Source organism: Helianthus annuus, chromosome 12 (genome assembly GCF_002127325.2).
Source record: "Helianthus annuus cultivar XRQ/B chromosome 12, HanXRQr2.0-SUNRISE, whole genome shotgun sequence".
Lineage (NCBI taxonomy): Eukaryota > Viridiplantae > Streptophyta > Magnoliopsida > Asterales > Asteraceae > Helianthus > Helianthus annuus.
This window is the reverse complement of record NC_035444.2, coordinates 17,460,911-17,479,403: the sequence shown is the minus strand read 5'-3', so window position 1 is coordinate 17,479,403 and position 18,493 is coordinate 17,460,911. Positions and strand designations below refer to the sequence as shown.

Here is an 18,493-nt window from a genome sequence, read left to right as displayed (position 1 = left end):
TGACCCATATGGTATCATTTCCCTTTTTCGTCTTTGGTAACTTGGTGATGAAATCCATTGTCACCATTTCCCATTTCCACTTGGGAATTTCAGGTTGCTGAAGCAAACCTGACGGCTTCTGATGCTCAGCCTTGACTTGCGCACAAGTCAAACATTTGGCCACATACTCGGCCACGGACTTTTTCAAACCAATCCACCAGTAGTTTGATTTCAAATCCTGGTACATCTTATCAGCTCCAGGATGAACGGAATATTTAGAGCTGTGGGCTTCCTGGAGGATAACATCCCGAAGTCCTCCATATACCGGAACCCATATTCGTCCGTTTAGACGTAGCATTCCATCTTTGTCGTGGGATAACTGCTCCTCAGTTACTCCCAACTTTTCTGCAGGATAGTTAGCTTCCAGCACAGCTTCCTTCTGTGCAGCTAACACCCTTTCATTCAAATTATTCCTTATTTCAATGCGCTTGGCATTGATTCTGATCGGTTTAACCCTTTCCTTTCTGCTTAAGGCGTCGGCAACCACATTGGCCTTGCCTGGATGGTATCTTATCTCACAGTCATAATCATTGAGAGTTTCCATCCATCGCCTTTGCCGCATGTTCAATTCCTTCTGATTGAACAGATGCTGAAGACTCTTGTGATCCGAATAAATTATACACTTGGTTCCATACAAGTAGTGTCTCCATAGCTTCAAAGCAAATACAACCGCACCCAATTCCAAGTCATGGGTGGTGTAGTTCTTCTCGTGCACCTTGAGCTGCCGAGAAGCGTAGGCAATGACTTTGCCTTTCTGCATGAGTACACAACCCATGCCCGTATGTGATGCATCACAATACACCACAAATTCATCTATACCATCGGGCAATGTCAATACTGGCGCATTGCTCAGCTTCTGCTTCAGAATGTCAAAGGATTCCTGCTGCTTAGGGCCCCAATCAAACTTAATCTTCTTACGGGTCAATGAGGTTAGGGGCGCAGCAATCCTTGAGAAGTTCTCGATGAATCTTCTATAATATCCTGCCAATCCGAGGAAACTACGAATCTCGGTAGGCGTCTTCGGCTCCTGCCAATTCATGACTGCTTCGACTTTAGCGGGATCTACTTGGATACCACGCTCGCTTACTACATGTCCAAGGAATTGGACTTCTCGAAGCCAAAATTCACACTTCGAGAATTTGGCATAAAGCTTCTCTTGATTCAAAACTTTGAGAATACAACGAAGGTGTTTCTCATGATCAGCTTGGCTCTTCGAGTAGATAAGAATGTCATCAATGAAGACTATGACGAACTTATCTAAATAAGGTTTGCAGACGCGGTTCATGAGGTCCATGAACGCGGCTGGTGCGTTAGTGAGCCCAAACGGCATCACTAGGAACTCGTAATGTCCATAACGAGTCCTAAACGCGGTCTTGTGTACGTCTTCCTCCTTGACCTTCAACTGATGATAACCTGACCTGAGGTCAATCTTGGAGAAGTAACTTGCTCCTTGCAACTGATCGAACAGATCGTCGATCCTGGGTAACGGATACCGATTCTTGATAGTGACCTTATTAAGCTCACGGTAATCGATGCACAGACGCATCGAACCATCCTTCTTTTTAACGAACAAGATTGGCGCTCCCCAAGGAGATGAGCTAGGTCTAATAAAACCTTTAGCTAATAGATCATCCAACTGCGTCCTCAACTCCTTCATCTCCGTTGGTGCCAATCTGTATGGTGCTCTTGCTACAGGTGCAGTGCCTGGAATGATATCTATCCGGAACTCCACTTGCCTATCCGGTGGCAAACCGGGTAGTTCTTCAGGGAAAACTTCAGGGTATTCCGAAATAACAGGAATATCTTCGATCTTCGGCTTCGGCTCATCAATGGTAACTTGTGCCATATACATGACACATCCCTTTTGCATGCATCTGGATGCCTTGAGCATGGACACTTGCTCCGGCAATCCATGTTGGGTATCTCCTTGAATAGTAAGTGACTCACCAGACGGAGTCTTAACTATTACTTGCTTTCTGTTGCACAGAATCTGGGCTTGGTTACTCGACAACCAATCCATGCCTATTACTATGTCGAATCCAGCTAACTTAAAGGGAAGCAAGGATAACGGGAAAGAATGATTCCTAATGGATATAACACATCCATCTAGAACAGTCGAGGCGGTTTCTATGGTTCCATCGGCTAATTCCACCTCATATTTCACACTTAAGGTTTTAACAGGAAGGTTCAACAGTTTACAAAACTTATTATCTACAAACGACTTATCAGCCCCCGAATCAAACAATACTCTAGCAAAAATATCGTTTACAAGAAACGTACCGGTAATGACGTTATCATCAAGGACTGCTTCCTTTGCATCCATTTTGAAGACTCTCGCATTAGTCTTCTTCCCTTCCTCGGCCTTCTTCGCAAACTTTGGACAGTTGGGCCGAATGTGACCTTTTTCGTTGCAACCAAAACACGTTGCATCCTTCATCTTCTTGCAATCCACAGCCTTATGATCGGTGGACTTGCAGATTCCACATCGCTTCTCCGAAGACTGGGATTTTGTTTCAAACCGACACCTCCCAAAGTGGTGTCTCCTACAAAACTTGCATCTGGGTTTCTCACCCGACTGATGATCACTTTTCCTAGACCCCGACCCTTTCCTGTGGTCGTTGTTCCCTCTATGTCGCTTTTCAGATCTTCGTGAGGTGTCATCCTCACGTTTCCGTTTGTTCTCCTCAGAGCTCTTCATGGCTCTCAATCTAACCGCATCCTGAGTGAGGGAGAGGGATAGATCTGCTACAGATCTAAATGTAGTGGGTCTTGATGCTTTGACGCTGGCTTTAATCTCCGGTGCCAGACCCCCAATGAATCGAGCAATCCTACGTGGCTCCGGGGTCACCAAGTAAGGCACTAAACGAGACAGCGTGTTGAACGTAGTAAGATACGTTTGACAATCGAGGTTCTTCATGACTAAGGATACAAAATCCGATTCAATTCGCTCGACCTCGTGCTGCGGACAGAAGTTCTCTTTAATCAGGGCCACAAACTGTTCCCATGACAAACCGTACAGTGTGGCCTTACCGGCAGCTTGTAGGAGTGACCTCCACCATGCTAACGCATCTCCTTTGAATGACTGGGACACGTACTTAACGACGTCCCTATCAGCACACCCGCTGATATCAACTACAGTATCCATCTCGTCAATCCACGTCATGCAGTCGACGGCTCCCTTTTCCCCAGTGAAATCTCTGGGCTTGCAGGATACAAAGTATTTGTACGTACAGGACCTGCTGTACGTGTCACGTTTCAGCTCAATCTCTTGCTTCGGGACGCTGCTGTGGTTGGAGGAATGATTATCATCCTCAACTTTCTTTGGCTCACTCTTTTTAGACGGCGGCTTACTATGAGCCCCAGAATGAGTCTTAGCCTTGACATGCGTCACTGAGCGGGTTCTACTCTGAGTACCACTAGATTCTCTGAACTGCCTATCCATAGCCTTGGCGACAGCATTATCAATCAGTGCTTGCAATTCTGCACCGGTAACGTGAATCTTTGCATTATCTGAGCGTTCCCCAGAATGACTGTTGGTTTCTTCCGATTTGGCCATCGTAGCTTTAAGCTACAATAAAGGACAAGGTCTTATTTAGAACCTAACAGTTTTATCGTCCTAGACGATTTATTAACCATGGTATCAAAAACCTTAGCAGTTAATTTAATAAATTTCATTCAGGCTCTTATTAGCAATCAAGGAATGAAACTACATATATATTGGCACCATAGGCCTAGTCACAACGGACAATTACTAAATTATAAATTTAGATTTTTATAGGACTATAAATTGTATAATTAAACAAATAATCCTTTACTAGACAGAGAGTCATAAACCACAACTGTCATTATATAACATAGTTATAACCCGTAGGTATCAAGCCATTAATAGACTTGTGTACAGATATAATCTGTAGATATTTCTTTACTAGGCAGGGAGTCATAGACCACAACTGCCACTATATGACATAGTCATAACCCGTAGGTATCAAGTCATTAATAGACTTGTATACAGATAAAATCTGTAGATAATTTAAAAAATGGGTCGTGTGATTCTACAGATCACGCTTAGCCCAGAATGTTAACATGTTCTCAGATGTTAACAGGGAGTTGAATCCTTTCAACCAGGTTTTACCATCAGGGCCAGGCCTGTTAATAAGGCATTCAGGCTAGGTTATACCTTACTAAGATTCTTATAAAATGGCAAATCAAATAAAAATTGATATTTTCCATTATTTTAATATTATATTCATGCATATAAATAAAATGAGAAATTCAAATTAATCATTTCAAATTTCCAATAAAATACTAGTACATAATTGCCCTAAACGGGACTTTGAAATAACATAACTAGCATGAATAACATGCCCGCGCAGGGGCTAAAACAAGTACAACAATAACAGAATAAAACAAAACAAACCCACGCAGGGGTTAACAGAATAACATACCCACACAGGGGTAGAGAAAGATAGATATACCCACGCAGGGGTAGAGTACTGGAATAAATGTCCACGCAGGGACATGAGTACACGAAATAATAATCGAAGGATTCAACGATCCTTCTTGCTCTTACCCTTGAGCAAATCGAATACCTTCTTAAACAGGCCACTGGTGCGTCGGCGATCCTCTCGCATATTGTGCTGGAACTCGCGTCGCATGCTATCAATCCCCTGCAGGATCTCCTGAACCTGCGGCGGCGACATCATAGGCGCCGGTGGTGGTGGCTGGTAGTGCTGCGGCTGCGGCGGCTGGTAAGGCTGCGGCTGCGGTGGCTGTTGGTAACCCGGAGGGTAACCAAAAGTAGATGGGCCAGCAGCCCAAGGGTCTCCAAGTGGACCACTATGTGGGAGTGAGCTGTAGTTCACAGCTTGCCAATAAGGGTCTCCCGTGTAATCATAACCCTGAGGGAACACCTGCTCGAACGGGTTGAACTGAGCGGCACTAGCATAAGCCGGAATCGGCTCTCCAAAATTCTGCGGCGGCAGAGGCGGGATCGGAACAGAAGTAACCTCCGATACGGGATGCTGAGACTCCCCTGTCTCAGACTCCCCGGGTAGAGACGTGTAGCGGCTGCTACTAACACGTGGAGGGGTGCCTATGCGAATCCCTCCGCGCGTAGACATGCGCGCATTCCTCCTAGGCCTCTGAGGCGGAGGAGGTAAAACTGGCGGCGGCGGTGGTGACGGAGTGATCACGTCACGCCACAGGGCCTCAGATAGGTCCTGCGGTAGAGGCGGCTGCTGCTGGAGCTGCTGCTGCTGCGAGTGGTGCTGTGAGTGCACCGGCGAACCATGGAGCGATTGAAGCATCGGAGTACCATGGAGTGATTGAAGCATAGGAGAGTTGTGGCTAGGGGTGAAGTACCAATCATGCTGCTTGAACCTCTCCTGGAAGCTGTCCACACCATTAAATGGTGATCCTGTGTATGGCGACCCATCCGATATCTCAATCGGGTGGTTTGGTGTACCTGATGGTGGGAGCGACGGGTCCGTCTCCTCGTCTACGTCCATCTCGTGACCACCAGGAAAGTGGTCCTCCTGTCCAAGTGGGTTATGGCCCACTGGCTCCTCCACATAAGCATTAGGGTTATACAAACCCTGGTAGACGGGCGCTGGGTGCTGGTGTGGTGACTGGTGCAACGGTATGTATGATCCAAGCGAATCATGGGGCCCGTTCTCCGAATAGGGCCCAAACGAGTGGGGTAATGACGGAGAAGTGCTCGCGGAAACCGAATGCCTAGCAGGCTCGGCAATAGACCTCCAAAGGTCGTTGGCGGCTGTGTGGTGTGTAGCAGATGGGGCCCGCCTATGCGAGGGACCAGCCTCATGATCGTGCGATGTAGGAAATCCTCCACGACCTCTCATCCTTGGCGGCATCCTGATCCTGTCAAAAAGTCAACAAGTTGCACAACAAAATATATAAGACAATGCATTAATAAATAAAAATAAATTAAACGAAATGTTGAACATTTCCTAAGTTCCTTGTCTAGACTCGAAAATCGAGGAATGTGCAATTGTGTAACTGAGATTAAACACATCAGGATAGTGTTTAATTCACTCAGCATTGGCTCTGATACCAACCTGTCACACCCCCATTTCCACGTGTCACCGGTGGGCCCGGTGTGGGGTACAGTGACGTAGTTGGCATCGTCATAGACAATCAACACAATATAATAATGCACAGCGGAAGCAGAATAGAAACATTTCAACTTTTAAATAAAGTGTAATAATAAATATCACAGTAGTTGAAATGGATCCACAGGCGGATCACATAAAAATAGAAATAAATAGTTCAACAGATAAATGTCGTCCGAGTTTGCGAGACTATTGTGGACGCTCTCTAGGAAACAGCCAGCCTATTTCCGTATAGTACCTGCACTTAATCTTTTGGGAAAATACGTCAGTTTACACTGGTAAATACAAATCGACTGACTCATTTTGAAAATGATTGAAAATTTATTTAAATGCACAAGGCATAAATATTTTTATTAACTTGGGATATTTATTCAATATAAACTTGTGAACGAATTACATGCACTTATATCTCTGGTGGCCCGGGATCTACTGTCCGGGCTAGAGATTTAATTGACACACCACATCAAAGAGTTATACACGACGGGTGTACGCCTACACCCCGTGCTCTGGTCGTGGCCATCTCGTAAGAAAATGCCAAGGATATCCGGGACATGGTCAACAACCCCCCAAAGCCTTTAAGTAAGACAAAACTGTTTAAACGAAATCACACAAGCTATTCAAGACTGAACACCCATAGGGAGCAGGACTTGTGCGCCCGATCAAGCGGTATTTTAAATACCGTACCCCAAGCCCGTATAGGGAAAATAAGTCAAAATGTATTTACCTGAGCAAGTATAAGTCACAAACGATAAGTGGTGGTAGCTTTTACCGGGCTTCCTAATCTGGAACAAAGGTTTATAATTAACCTATTAGATTCCTAACGGCCTTTTATTTAAGCTTAAGCTTTGACCGGTTAGTTTTAGGAATGATACGGTTTACGCACGATTAAGCGAAAGACCGGATAGAATGTGATTTAGACCCGACAAGTTCAAATACTTGTATAATATGGGTATACTAAATACATTCTGGATTTTGAAGTAAAAACGATATCGTTTGACCCGTTTCGGTCAATTTACGCAAACTAGTTACGTAAACCGAACCGAACGCGATAAGGGCGATACGGGTAGCCAAAAGATTCAAATGCAAGTTTCCTGAATTAATATGCTTAGAATATGATATTATATCAGTAAGTTATGTCCTATATTGCCCGGAATAATTTTAAACTCAATTTATGCCTTAGAAGGGCATTTTGGTCATTTAAAAGATAATAAATGGATAAAATTAGAAATCTGAGTTTCGGGTCTGGTTTATACAGTAAATATACTTAATATAACATATTATATCAGTAGGGTATGACCCATATACCAAATATATCATTTAAAGTCAAACTATGCACCGTAGGGGCAATTTAGTAATTTCACAAGGGCTAAAAATGCCAAAACTGGAAACCTGAGTTTAAAATATCATACTTACTGTTATTATATGAAAATATGCTAAACACATCAGTAGGTATAAGTTTTATAGGTTTAAAACAAGTACAACGCTTACTATGCGCTTAAAATGCTAAAAATACGATTTAAGGACGTTTTCGGGTTTTCACAGTAAATCTGAGATTTTTATATTTCCAGAAGTCTTATAATAATTTATTCATCATATAAAATCAGTAGAAAAAGGTTTCGGGTCAAAAGGAGGTGTAAAACTCATTTTATGGCTAAAACGGTCAAAACCGACATAAGCCGAAATGACTAGGTGATCGAGGATCCGTTCAGCCAAAAATTACTTAAAAATCATCAAAATTCCCAGAATATTATATATAATCAGTTGGTAAAAAGTTTTGTACCAAAACGTGGCCAGAAACGGGTTCTACGCAAAAAGGACCGTTTATGTAAATTTATAATATAGTTTTACGCTAATGGCCATAACTCACAATCTGGACCACTAACTGATCCGAAACTTTCGGTGCAAGTTTATATAATAAAAATAAAAATTTCTATCCTTTCACTTTTCCAACAATCCCGTTTTAAATCAAAAAGGGCAAGATAGTCAACTTTATGCATAAACCGGAAACAAGCATTCGAATAGGCTAAACATAGACTCAATCAAAGAAAGTTCCAGAGAGTTTAACTATAATAAAAGTAGTCAAAAATACTTCCCAATACAGATCTTGTACATGCATGTATGAATCCGAGTCGATAGTCCACGAATTAATCGTTTTACAAGACTTTCGGTTCCGATTCGTGTCTATACTATAGATTGTCGAGTGGATGATGTTTAGAACATATTCTTATATTTATTACAAGTCATTTTTAATGATCAAACAGGTTGCATGTCAACTACATTATTAATCATGTTATTTTTCACCAAAATCGTTTCTGTTGACTTTTTTAGAAATAGGTTTGACTCGACATTTAGCATGCATGTAGTGGGAATCAGAGAGTGCCCTTTAGAGGGTTTGTTTCCCACATGAATATCAATCTATAACAAGTTTCAATTCGAGAAATAACTGAAAGGAACTCGTTTAATCAGAAAGTCAAAGGTTATGAACACCCAGTTTGACTTTTAGCAATTAACACAACATGAACGGATTAAATAACGAATTGAAGGCTTACAAGAGTCCTATGGATGTTTAATGATCACTAGGAGTCGGCCTTGTTGATCAGAATCCCTCCAGAAAGCTTGCTTGAAGTGTTCTTGAGAGCTCTTGAGAGAATGCTCCTTGTTCTTCACTTGCAAATGATCAAAATGAGATCAATTCTTGTTTTAAATCAGTATTTTCGAGCTTCCTGTAGTTGTAGGCATGCAAGGCATGCTATTGGGTCGATTGGAGGTGCAAGTGAGCTGGATTCCACTCAAAATCGGAGCCAAAACAGCCCAATTCGCGACTGTTGTCGCTGGGCACTGGGTCGCGGCCCGCGTGGCACCTCAGGCGGGGCGCCTGGGGGTCAGCTGGTCAAACTTGGCTCATTTGTTGCACGTTTGGTCCTTGAACTTTAGATGCGATGGTTTGGCTACTTATCTTGATCCGTAAACCCCCAAATTTGGTTTTTATGAACCTTAGGACTTTTACCAACATGGTAATGCCCTCGGATAACTTTGCGCTCAACCGAAAAGCCCTGAATTCGACGTTGACGCTTTTAGTCCCTTAAGTACGGTTTTGGCCATAACTTTCTCATACGTTGACGAAACTTCATGAAATTTTTACCACATATTCTAGTGAGTATATTTTAGCTATACAAAGCTTCGGGTCTGCCAAAAGTTCACTCAGAGGTATAAATTAAACATGTTGACACTTTTGGCCCCTATAGTTTACAATACTTCACTTTTGGGCAATTTCCGCGTCGTATGATCCATGAACCATCCGTTAAAGGTTATAAACATTATGTGGGGTTATCTTGGAGCCTATTTATCCATTGTTGACACTTTGGACCCTTACGTTCCATAGTTTTCACTGTTTGTCACTTTTAGTCCCTCTAAAGTATGTTTTCACATAACGGAACCTTATGACACGTGTCAAGACATTATTGGACGAAATTTTTCGAGGTGTTACATCGTCGATCCTGGGTAACGGATACCGATTCTTGATAGTGACCTTATTAAGTTCACGGTAATCGATGCACAGGCGCATCGATCCATCCTTCTTCTTAACGAACAAGATAGGCGCTCCCCAAGGAGATGAGCTAGGTCTAATAAAACCCTTAGCTAATAGATCGTCCAACTGCGTCCTCAACTCCTTCATCTCCGTTGGTGCCAATCTGTATGGTGCTCTTGCTACGGGCGCAGTGCCTGGAATGATATCTATCCGAAACTCTACTTGTCTATCCGGTGGCAATCCGGGTAGTTCTTCAGGAAACACTTCAGGATATTCTGATATAACAGGGATATCCTCAATCTTCGGCTTCGGCTCATCAATGGTAACTTGTGCCATATAGATGACACATCCCTTCTGCATGCATCTGGATGCTTTGAGCATGGACACTTGCTCCGGCAATCCATGCTGGGTATCTCCTTGAATAGTAAGTGACTCACCAGACGGAGTCTTAACTATTACTTGCTTTCTATTGCACAGAATCTGGGCTTGGTTACTTGACAACCAATCCATGCCTATCACTATATCGAATCCAGCTAGCTTAAAGGGAAGCAAGGATAACGGGAAGGAATGATTCCTAATGGATATAACACATCCATCTAGAACAGTCGAGGCGGTTTCTAAGGTTCCATCGGCTAATTCCACCTCATATTTCACACTTAAGGTTTTAACAGGAAGGTTCAACAGTTTACAAAACTTATTATCTACAAACGATTTATCAGCCCCCGAATCAAACAAAACTCTAGCAAAAATATCGTTTTCAAGAAACGTACCGGTAATGACGTTATCGTCAAGGACTGCTTCCTTTGCGTCCATTTTGAAGACTCTCGCATTAGTCTTCTTCCCTTCCTCGGCCTTCTTTGCAAACTTTGGACAGTTGGGCCGAATGTGCCCTTTCTCGTTGCAACCAAAACACGTTGCATCTTTCATTTTCTTGCAGTCCACCGCCTTATGATCTGTGGACTTGCAGATTCCACATCGCTTCTCCGAAGACTGGGATTTTGTTTCAAATCGACACCTCCCAAAGTGGTGTATCCTACAAAACTTGCATCTGGGTTTTTCACCCGACTGATGATCACTCTTCCTAGACCCCGACCCTTTCCTGTGGTCGTTGTTCCCTCTATGTCGCTTTTCGGATCTTCGTGAGGTGTCCTCCTCACGTTTCCGTTTGTTCTCCTCAGAGCTCTTCATGGCTCTCAATCTAACCGCATCTTGAGTGAGGGAGAGGGATAGATCTGCTACAGATCTAAATGTAGTGGGTCTTGAAGCTTTGACGCTGGCTTTAATCTCCGGTGCCAGACCCCCAATGAATCGAGCAATCCTACGTGGCTCCGGGGTCACCAAGTAAGGCACTAAACGAGACAGCGTGTTGAACGTAGTAAGATACGTTTGACAATCGAGGTTCTTCATAACTAAGGATACAAAATCCGATTCGATTCGTTCGACCTCGTGCTGCGGACAGAAGTTTTCTTTAATCAGGGCCACAAACTGTTCCCATGATAAACCGTACAGTGTGGCCTTACCGGCAGCTTGTAGGAGTGACTTCCACCATGCTAACGCATCTCCTTTGAATGACTGGGACACGTACTTCACGACGTCCCTATCAGCACACCCGCTGATATCAACTACAGTGTCCATCTCGTCGATCCACGTCATACAATCGACGGCTCCCTTTTCCCCAGTGAAATCTCTGGGCTTGCAGGATACAAAATATTTGTACGTACAGGACCTGCTGTACGTGTCATGCTTCAGCTCAATCTCCTGCTTTGGGACGCTGCTGTGGTTGGAGGAATGATTATCACCCTCAGCTTTCTTCGGCTCACTCTTTTTAGACGGCGGCTTACTATGAGCCCCAGAATGAGTCTTAGCCTTGACGTGCGTCACTGAGCGGGTTCTACTCTGAGTACCACTAGATTCTCTGAACTGCCTATCCATAGCCTTGGCGACAGCATTATCAATCAGTGCTTGCAGTTCTGCACCGGTAACGTGAATCTTTGCATTATCTGAGCGTTCCCCAGAATGACTGTTGGTTTCTTCCGATTTGGCCATTGTAGCTTTAAGCTACAATAAAGGACAAGGTCTATTTAGAACCTAACAGTATTATCGTCCTAGACGATTTATTAACCATGGTATCAAAACCTTAGCAGTTAATTTAATAGATTTTATTCAGGCTCTTATTAGCAATCAAGGAATGAAAATATATATATTGGCACCATAGGCCTAGTCACAAGGACAATCACTAAATTATAAATTTAGATTTTTATAGGACTATAAATTGTATAATTAAACAAATAATCCTTTACTAGACAGGGAGTCATAAACCACAACTGTCATTATATAACATAGTTATAACCCGTAGGTATCAAGCCATTAATAGACTTGTGTACAGATAAAATCTGTAGATATTTCTTTACTAGGCAGGGAGTCATAGACCACAACTGCCACTATATGACCTAGTCATAACCCGTAGGTATCAAGCCATTAATAGACTTGTATACAGATAGAATCTGTAGATAATTTATTAAAAAGGTGGGTCGTGTGATTTTACAGATCACGCTTAGCCCAGAATGTTAACATGTTCTCAGATGTTAACAGGGAGTTGAATCCTTTCAACCAGGTTTTACCATCAGGGCCAGGCCTGTTAATAAGGCATTCAGGCTAGGTTATACCTTACTAAGATTCTTATAAAATGGCAAATCAAATAAAAATTGATATTTTCCATTATTTTAATATTATATTCATGCATATAAATAAAATGAGAAATTCAAATTAATCATTTCAAATTTCAAATAAAATACTAGTACATAATTGCCCTAAACGGGACTTTGAAATAACATAACTAGCATGAATAACATGCCCGCGCAGGGGCTAAACAAGTACAACAATAATCCAAATAAAATAAAACAAACCCACGCAGGGGTTAACAAGATAACATACCCACACAGGGGTAGGGAAAGATAGATATACCCACGCAGGGGTAGAGTACTGGAATAAATGTCCACGCAGGGACATGAGTACACGAAATAATAATCGAAGGATTCAACGATCCTTCTTGCTCTTTCCTTTGAGCAAATCGAACACCTTCTTAAACAAGCCACTGGTGCGTCGGCGATCCTCTCGCATATTGTGCTGAAACTCGCGTCGCATGCTATCAATCCACTGCAGGATCTCCTGAACCTGCGGTGGCGACATCATAGGCGCCGGTGGTGGTGGCTGGTAGTGCTGCGGCTGCGGCGGCTGGTAAGGCTGCGGCTGCGGTGGCTGCTGGTAACCCGGAGGGTAACCAAAAGTAGATGGGCCAGCAGCCCAAGGGTCTCCAAGTGGACCACTATGTGGGAGTGAGCTGTAGTTCACAGCTTGCCAATAAGGGTCTCCCGTGTAATCATAACCCTGAGGGAATACTTGCTCGAACGGGTTGAACTGAGCGGCACTAGCATAAGCCGGAATCGGCTCTCCAAAATTCTGCGGCGGCAGAGGCGGGATCGGAACAGAAGTAACCTCCGATACGGGATGCTGAGACTCCCCTGTCTCAGACTCCCCGGGTAGAGACGTGTAGCGGCTGCTACTAACACGTGGAGGGGTGCCTATGCGAATCCCTCCGCGCGTAGACATGCGCGCATTCCTCCTAGGCCTCTGAGGCGGAGGAGGTAAAACTGGCGGCGGCGGTGGTGACGGAGTGATCACGTCACGCCACAGGGCCTCAGATAGGTCCTGCGGTAGAGGCGGCTGCTGCTGGAGCTGCTGCTGCTGCGAGTGGTGCTGTGAGTGCACCGGCGAGCCATGGAGCGATTGAAGCATCGGAGTACCATGGAGTGATTGAAGCATAGGAGAGTTGTGGCTAGGGGTGAAGTACCAATCATGCTGCTTAAACCTCTCCTGGAAGCTGTCCACACCATTAAATGGTGATCCTGTGTATGGCGACCCATCCGATATCTCAATCGGGTGGTTTGGTGTACCTGATGGTGGGAGCGAAGGGTCCGTCTCCTCGTCCACGTCCATCCCGTGACCACCAGAAAAGTGGTCCTCCTGTCCAAGTGGGTTATGGCCCACTGGCTCCTCCACATAAGCATTAGGGTTATACAAACCCTGGTAGGCTGGCGCTGGGTGCTGGTGTGGTGACTGGTGCAACGGTATGTATGATCCAAGCGAATCGTGGGGCCCGTTCTCCGAATGGGGCCCAAACGAGTGGGGTAATGACGGAGAAGTGCTCGCGGAAACCGAATGCCTAGCAGGCTCGGCAAAAGACCTCCAAAGGTCGTTGGCGGCTGTGTTATGTGTAGCAGATGGAGCCCGCCTATGCGAGGGACCAGCCTCATGATCGTGCGATGTAGGAAATCCTCCACGACCTCTCATCCTTGGCGGCATCCTGTTCCTGTCAAAAGTCAAACAAGTTGCACAACAAAATATATAAGACAATGCAATAATAAATAATAAAATAAATTAAACGAAATGTTGAACATTTCCTAAGTTTCTTGTCTAGACTCGAAAATCGAGGATTGTGCAATTGTGTAACTGAGATTAAACACATTAGGATAGTGTTTAATTCACTCAGCGCTGGCTCTGATACCAACCTGTCACACCCCGATTTCCACGTGTCACCGGTGGGCCCGGTGTGGGGTACAGTGACGTAGTTGGCATCGTCATAGACAAACAACACAAATAATAATGCACAGCGGAAGCAGAATAGAAACATTTCAACTTTAAATAAAGTGTAATAATAAATATCACAGTAGTTGAAATGGATCCACAGGCGGATCAATAAAAATAGAAATAAATAGTTCAACAGATAAATGTCGTCCGAGTTTGCGAGACTATTGTGGACGCTCTCTAGGAAACAGCCAGCCTATTTCCGTATAGTACCTGCACTTAATCTTTTGGGAAAATACGTCAGTTTACACTGGTAAATACAAATCGACTGACTCATTTTGAAAATGATTTAAAATTTATTTAAATGCACAAGGCATAAATATTTTATTAACTTGGGATAATTATAAAATATAAACTTGTGAACGAATTACATGCACTTATATCTCTGGTGGCCCGGGATCTACTGTCCGGGCTAGAGATTTAATTGACACACCACATTAAAGAGTTATACACGACGGGTGTACGCCTACACCCCGTGCTCTGGTCGTGGCCATCTCATAAGATAATGCCAAGGATATCCGGGACATGGTCAATAACCCCCCAAAGCCTTTTAAGTAAGACAAAACTGTTTAAACGAAATCACACAAGCTATTCAAGACTGAACACCTGTAAGGAGCAGGACTTGTGCGCCCGATCAAGCGGTATTTTAAATACCGTACCCCAAGCCCGTATAGGGAAAATAAGTCAAAATGTATTTACCTGAGCAAGTATAAGTCACAAACGATAAGTGGTGGTAGCTTTTACCGGGCTTCCTAATCTGGAACAATGGTTTATAATTAACCTATTAGATTCCTAACGGCCTTTTATTTAAGCTTAAGCTTTGACCGGTTAGTTTTTAGGAATGATACGGTTTACGCACGGTTAAGCGAAAGACCGGATAGAATGTGATTTAGACCCGACAAGTTTGTATACTTGTATAATATGGGTCTACTAAATACATTCTGGATTTTGAGATAAAAAAGATATCGTTTGGCCCGTTTCGGTCAATTTACGCAAACCAATTACGTAAACCGAACCGAACGCGAAAAGGGCGATACGGGTAGACCAATGATTCAAATGCGAGTTCCCTTATGTAATATGCTTAAAATATGATATTATATCAGTAAGTTATGTTCTATATTGCCCGGGATAATTTTAAACTCAATTTATGCCTTAGAAGGGCATTTTGGTCATTTAAAAGATAATAAAAGGGTAAAATTAGAAATCTGAGTTTCGGGTCTGGTTCATACAGTAAATATACTTAATATAACATATTATATCAGTAGGGTATGACCCATATACCAAATATATCATTTAAAACCAAACTATGCACCGTAGGGCAATTTAGTAATTTCACAAGGGCTAAAAATGCCAAAACTGGAAACCTGAGTTCAAAATATCATACTTACTGTTATTATATGAAAATATGTGATTTACATCAGTAGGTATAAGTTTTGTAGGTTTAAAACAAGTACAACGCTTACTATGCGTTAAAACGCTAAAAATACGGTTTAAGGGCGTTTTCGGGTTTTCACAGTAAATCTGAGATTTTTATATTTCCAGAAGTCTTATAATAATTTATTCATCATACAAAATCAGTAGAAAAAGGTTTCGGGTCAAACGGATGTGTAAAACTCCTTTTATGGCTAAAACGGTCAAAACCGACATAAGCCGAAATGGCTAGGTGATCGAAGATCCGTTCAGCCAAAAATTAATTAAAAATCATCAAAATTCCCAGAATATTATATATAATCAGTTGGTAAAAAGTTTTGTACCAAAACGTGGACAGAAACGGGTTCTACGCGAAAAGGACCGTTTATGTAAATTTATAATATAGTTTTACGCTAATGGCCATAACTCACAATCTGGACCACCAACTGATCCGAAACTTTCGGTGCAAGTTTATATAATAAAAATAAAGATTTCTATCCTTTCACTTTTCCAAAAATCCCGTTTTAAATCAAAAAGGGCAAAATAGTCAACTTTATGCATAAACCGGGAACAAGCATTCGAATAGGCTAAGCATAGACTCAATCAAGGAAAATTCCAGAAGGTTTAACTAAAATAAAAATAGTCAAAAATACTTTCCAATACAGATCTCGAACATGCATGTATGAATCCGAATCGATAGTCTACGAAATAATCGTTTTACAAGACTTTCGGTTCCGATTCGTGGCTATACGGTAGATTGTCGAGTTGATGATGATTAAAACACCTTTATATATATATTACAAGTCATTTTTAATGATCAATCAGTTTGCATGTCATCTATATCATTAATCATATCATTTTTCACAAAACTCACTTCTGTTGACTTTTTAGAAATAGGTTTGACTCGACATTAAGCATGCATGTAGTGGGAATCAGTTAGTAACCTTTAGAGGGTTTGTTTCCCACATAAATACCAATCTATAACAAGTTTCAATTCGAGAAATTACTGAAAGAAATCCGTTTAATCAGAAAGTCAAAGGTTATGAACACCCAGTTTGACTTTTACTAATAATCACAACAAGAATGGATTGGAGAACGAATTGAATGCTTACAATAGTTCTATGGGTGTTAAATGATCACTAGGAGTCGGCCTTGATCTTCAGAAATGCTCCAGAAAGCCTGCTTGAAGTTCTTGAATGTTGAGAGCTTATGTTCTTCAAGTGCAAATGATCAAAATGAGGTCAATTCTTGTTTTAAATCAGTATTTTCGAGGTTCCTGTAGTTGTAGGCATGCAAGGCATGCTATTGGGTCGATTGGAGGTGCAAGTGAGCTGGATTCCACTCAAAATCGGAGCCAAAACAACCCAATTCGCGACTGTTGTCGCTGGGCGCTGGGTCGCGGCCCGCGTGGCACCTCAGGCGGGGCGCCTGGGGGTCAGCTGGTCAAACTTGGCTCATTTGTTGCACGTTTGGTCCTTGAACTTTAGATGCGATGGTTTGGCTACTTATCTTGATCCGTAAACCCTCAAACTTGGTTTCTAAGAACCTTAGGACTTTTACCAACATGGTAATGCCCTCGGATAACTTTGCGCTCAACCGAAAAACCCTGAAATTCGACGTTGACGCTTTTAGTCCCTTAAGTACGGTTTTGGCCATAACTTTCTCATACGTTGACGAAACTTCATGAAATTTTTACCACATATTCTAGTGAGTATATTTTAGCTATACAAAGCTTCGGGTCTGCCAAAAGTTCACTCAGAGGTATAAATTAAACATGTTGACACTTTTGGCCCCTATAGTTTACAATACTTCACTTTTGTGCAATTTCCGCGTCGTATGATCCATGAACCATCCGTCAAAGGTTATAAACATTATGTGGGGTTATCATAGAGCCTATTTATCCATTGTTGACACTTTGGACCCTTACGTTCCATAGTTTTCACTGTTTGTCACTTTTAGTCCCTCTAAAGTATGTTTTCACATAACGGAACCTTATGACACGTGTCAAGACATTATTGGACGAAATTTTTCGAGGTATTACATGACTCTTGTTGATTGTCATAGCAAAACACACAGCAACAGGAAATTGTCGTCTTTGAAAAGCAAAAGGTATTTTTTTGTCGGATGGAATCATGCTAATTCTTGGAATGAACGTTCTAGTTCCAACATTAGCACCTGATATAATTTCACCTTCCATAACCCTCTTTCCAAGATATGTAACTTTTAACCTTGTACCATTACATAATCCATTCTGTTGGTCAATGTTCCTAAGAAGCATAATAGGAACACCAACTTTTAGAACCAGACGATGATTTGGTAAACCAGATATCTTTAAACCATTCAAAACATCAGGTGAATACAACTCTTGTTGGAAGGAATCAATACCTTTTTCAGTTTCACATATAGTATCAGAACTTAGGTACTCTACTGGTTCACCAGGAAACAACTCTAACAATCGATCATTTATTTCATGAACGACCTCATTTTTCGGTGTCAGAATGGCTCTTTCAGAAAAATAATCTAGATCCATATATCTTTCTAAAACCGACGGATACACAAATCGAATTAAACTTTCAATGGGATCGGAAGAATCTGTAATTAGTATATCAGAAGGTATTTCTACAATTGCAACGCCATCGTTGTCACCTCCAACTTTACCTTCCCCGATATCAAGAAGCCATTTGGCAAATTTCTCAGTCTCCACCATTGTGGATTGTGAAGCACCGATAGTCAACCTCAT

General features: G+C 42.4%; 1 protein-coding gene across 1 annotated transcript in view; it reads right to left on the bottom strand.

Annotated features, from left to right (window-relative positions):
- LOC110926943 (ATP-dependent DNA helicase PIF1-like) overlaps positions 1-18,493 on the bottom strand; it is a 29,305-nt gene extending 10,812 nt beyond the window's left edge. Inside the window, exon 1 of the mRNA XM_035981209.1 lies at positions 17,775-18,493. Coding sequence (XP_035837102.1) covers positions 17,775-18,493 — 719 coding nt within the window. The remainder of the gene's footprint in view (positions 1-17,774) is intronic.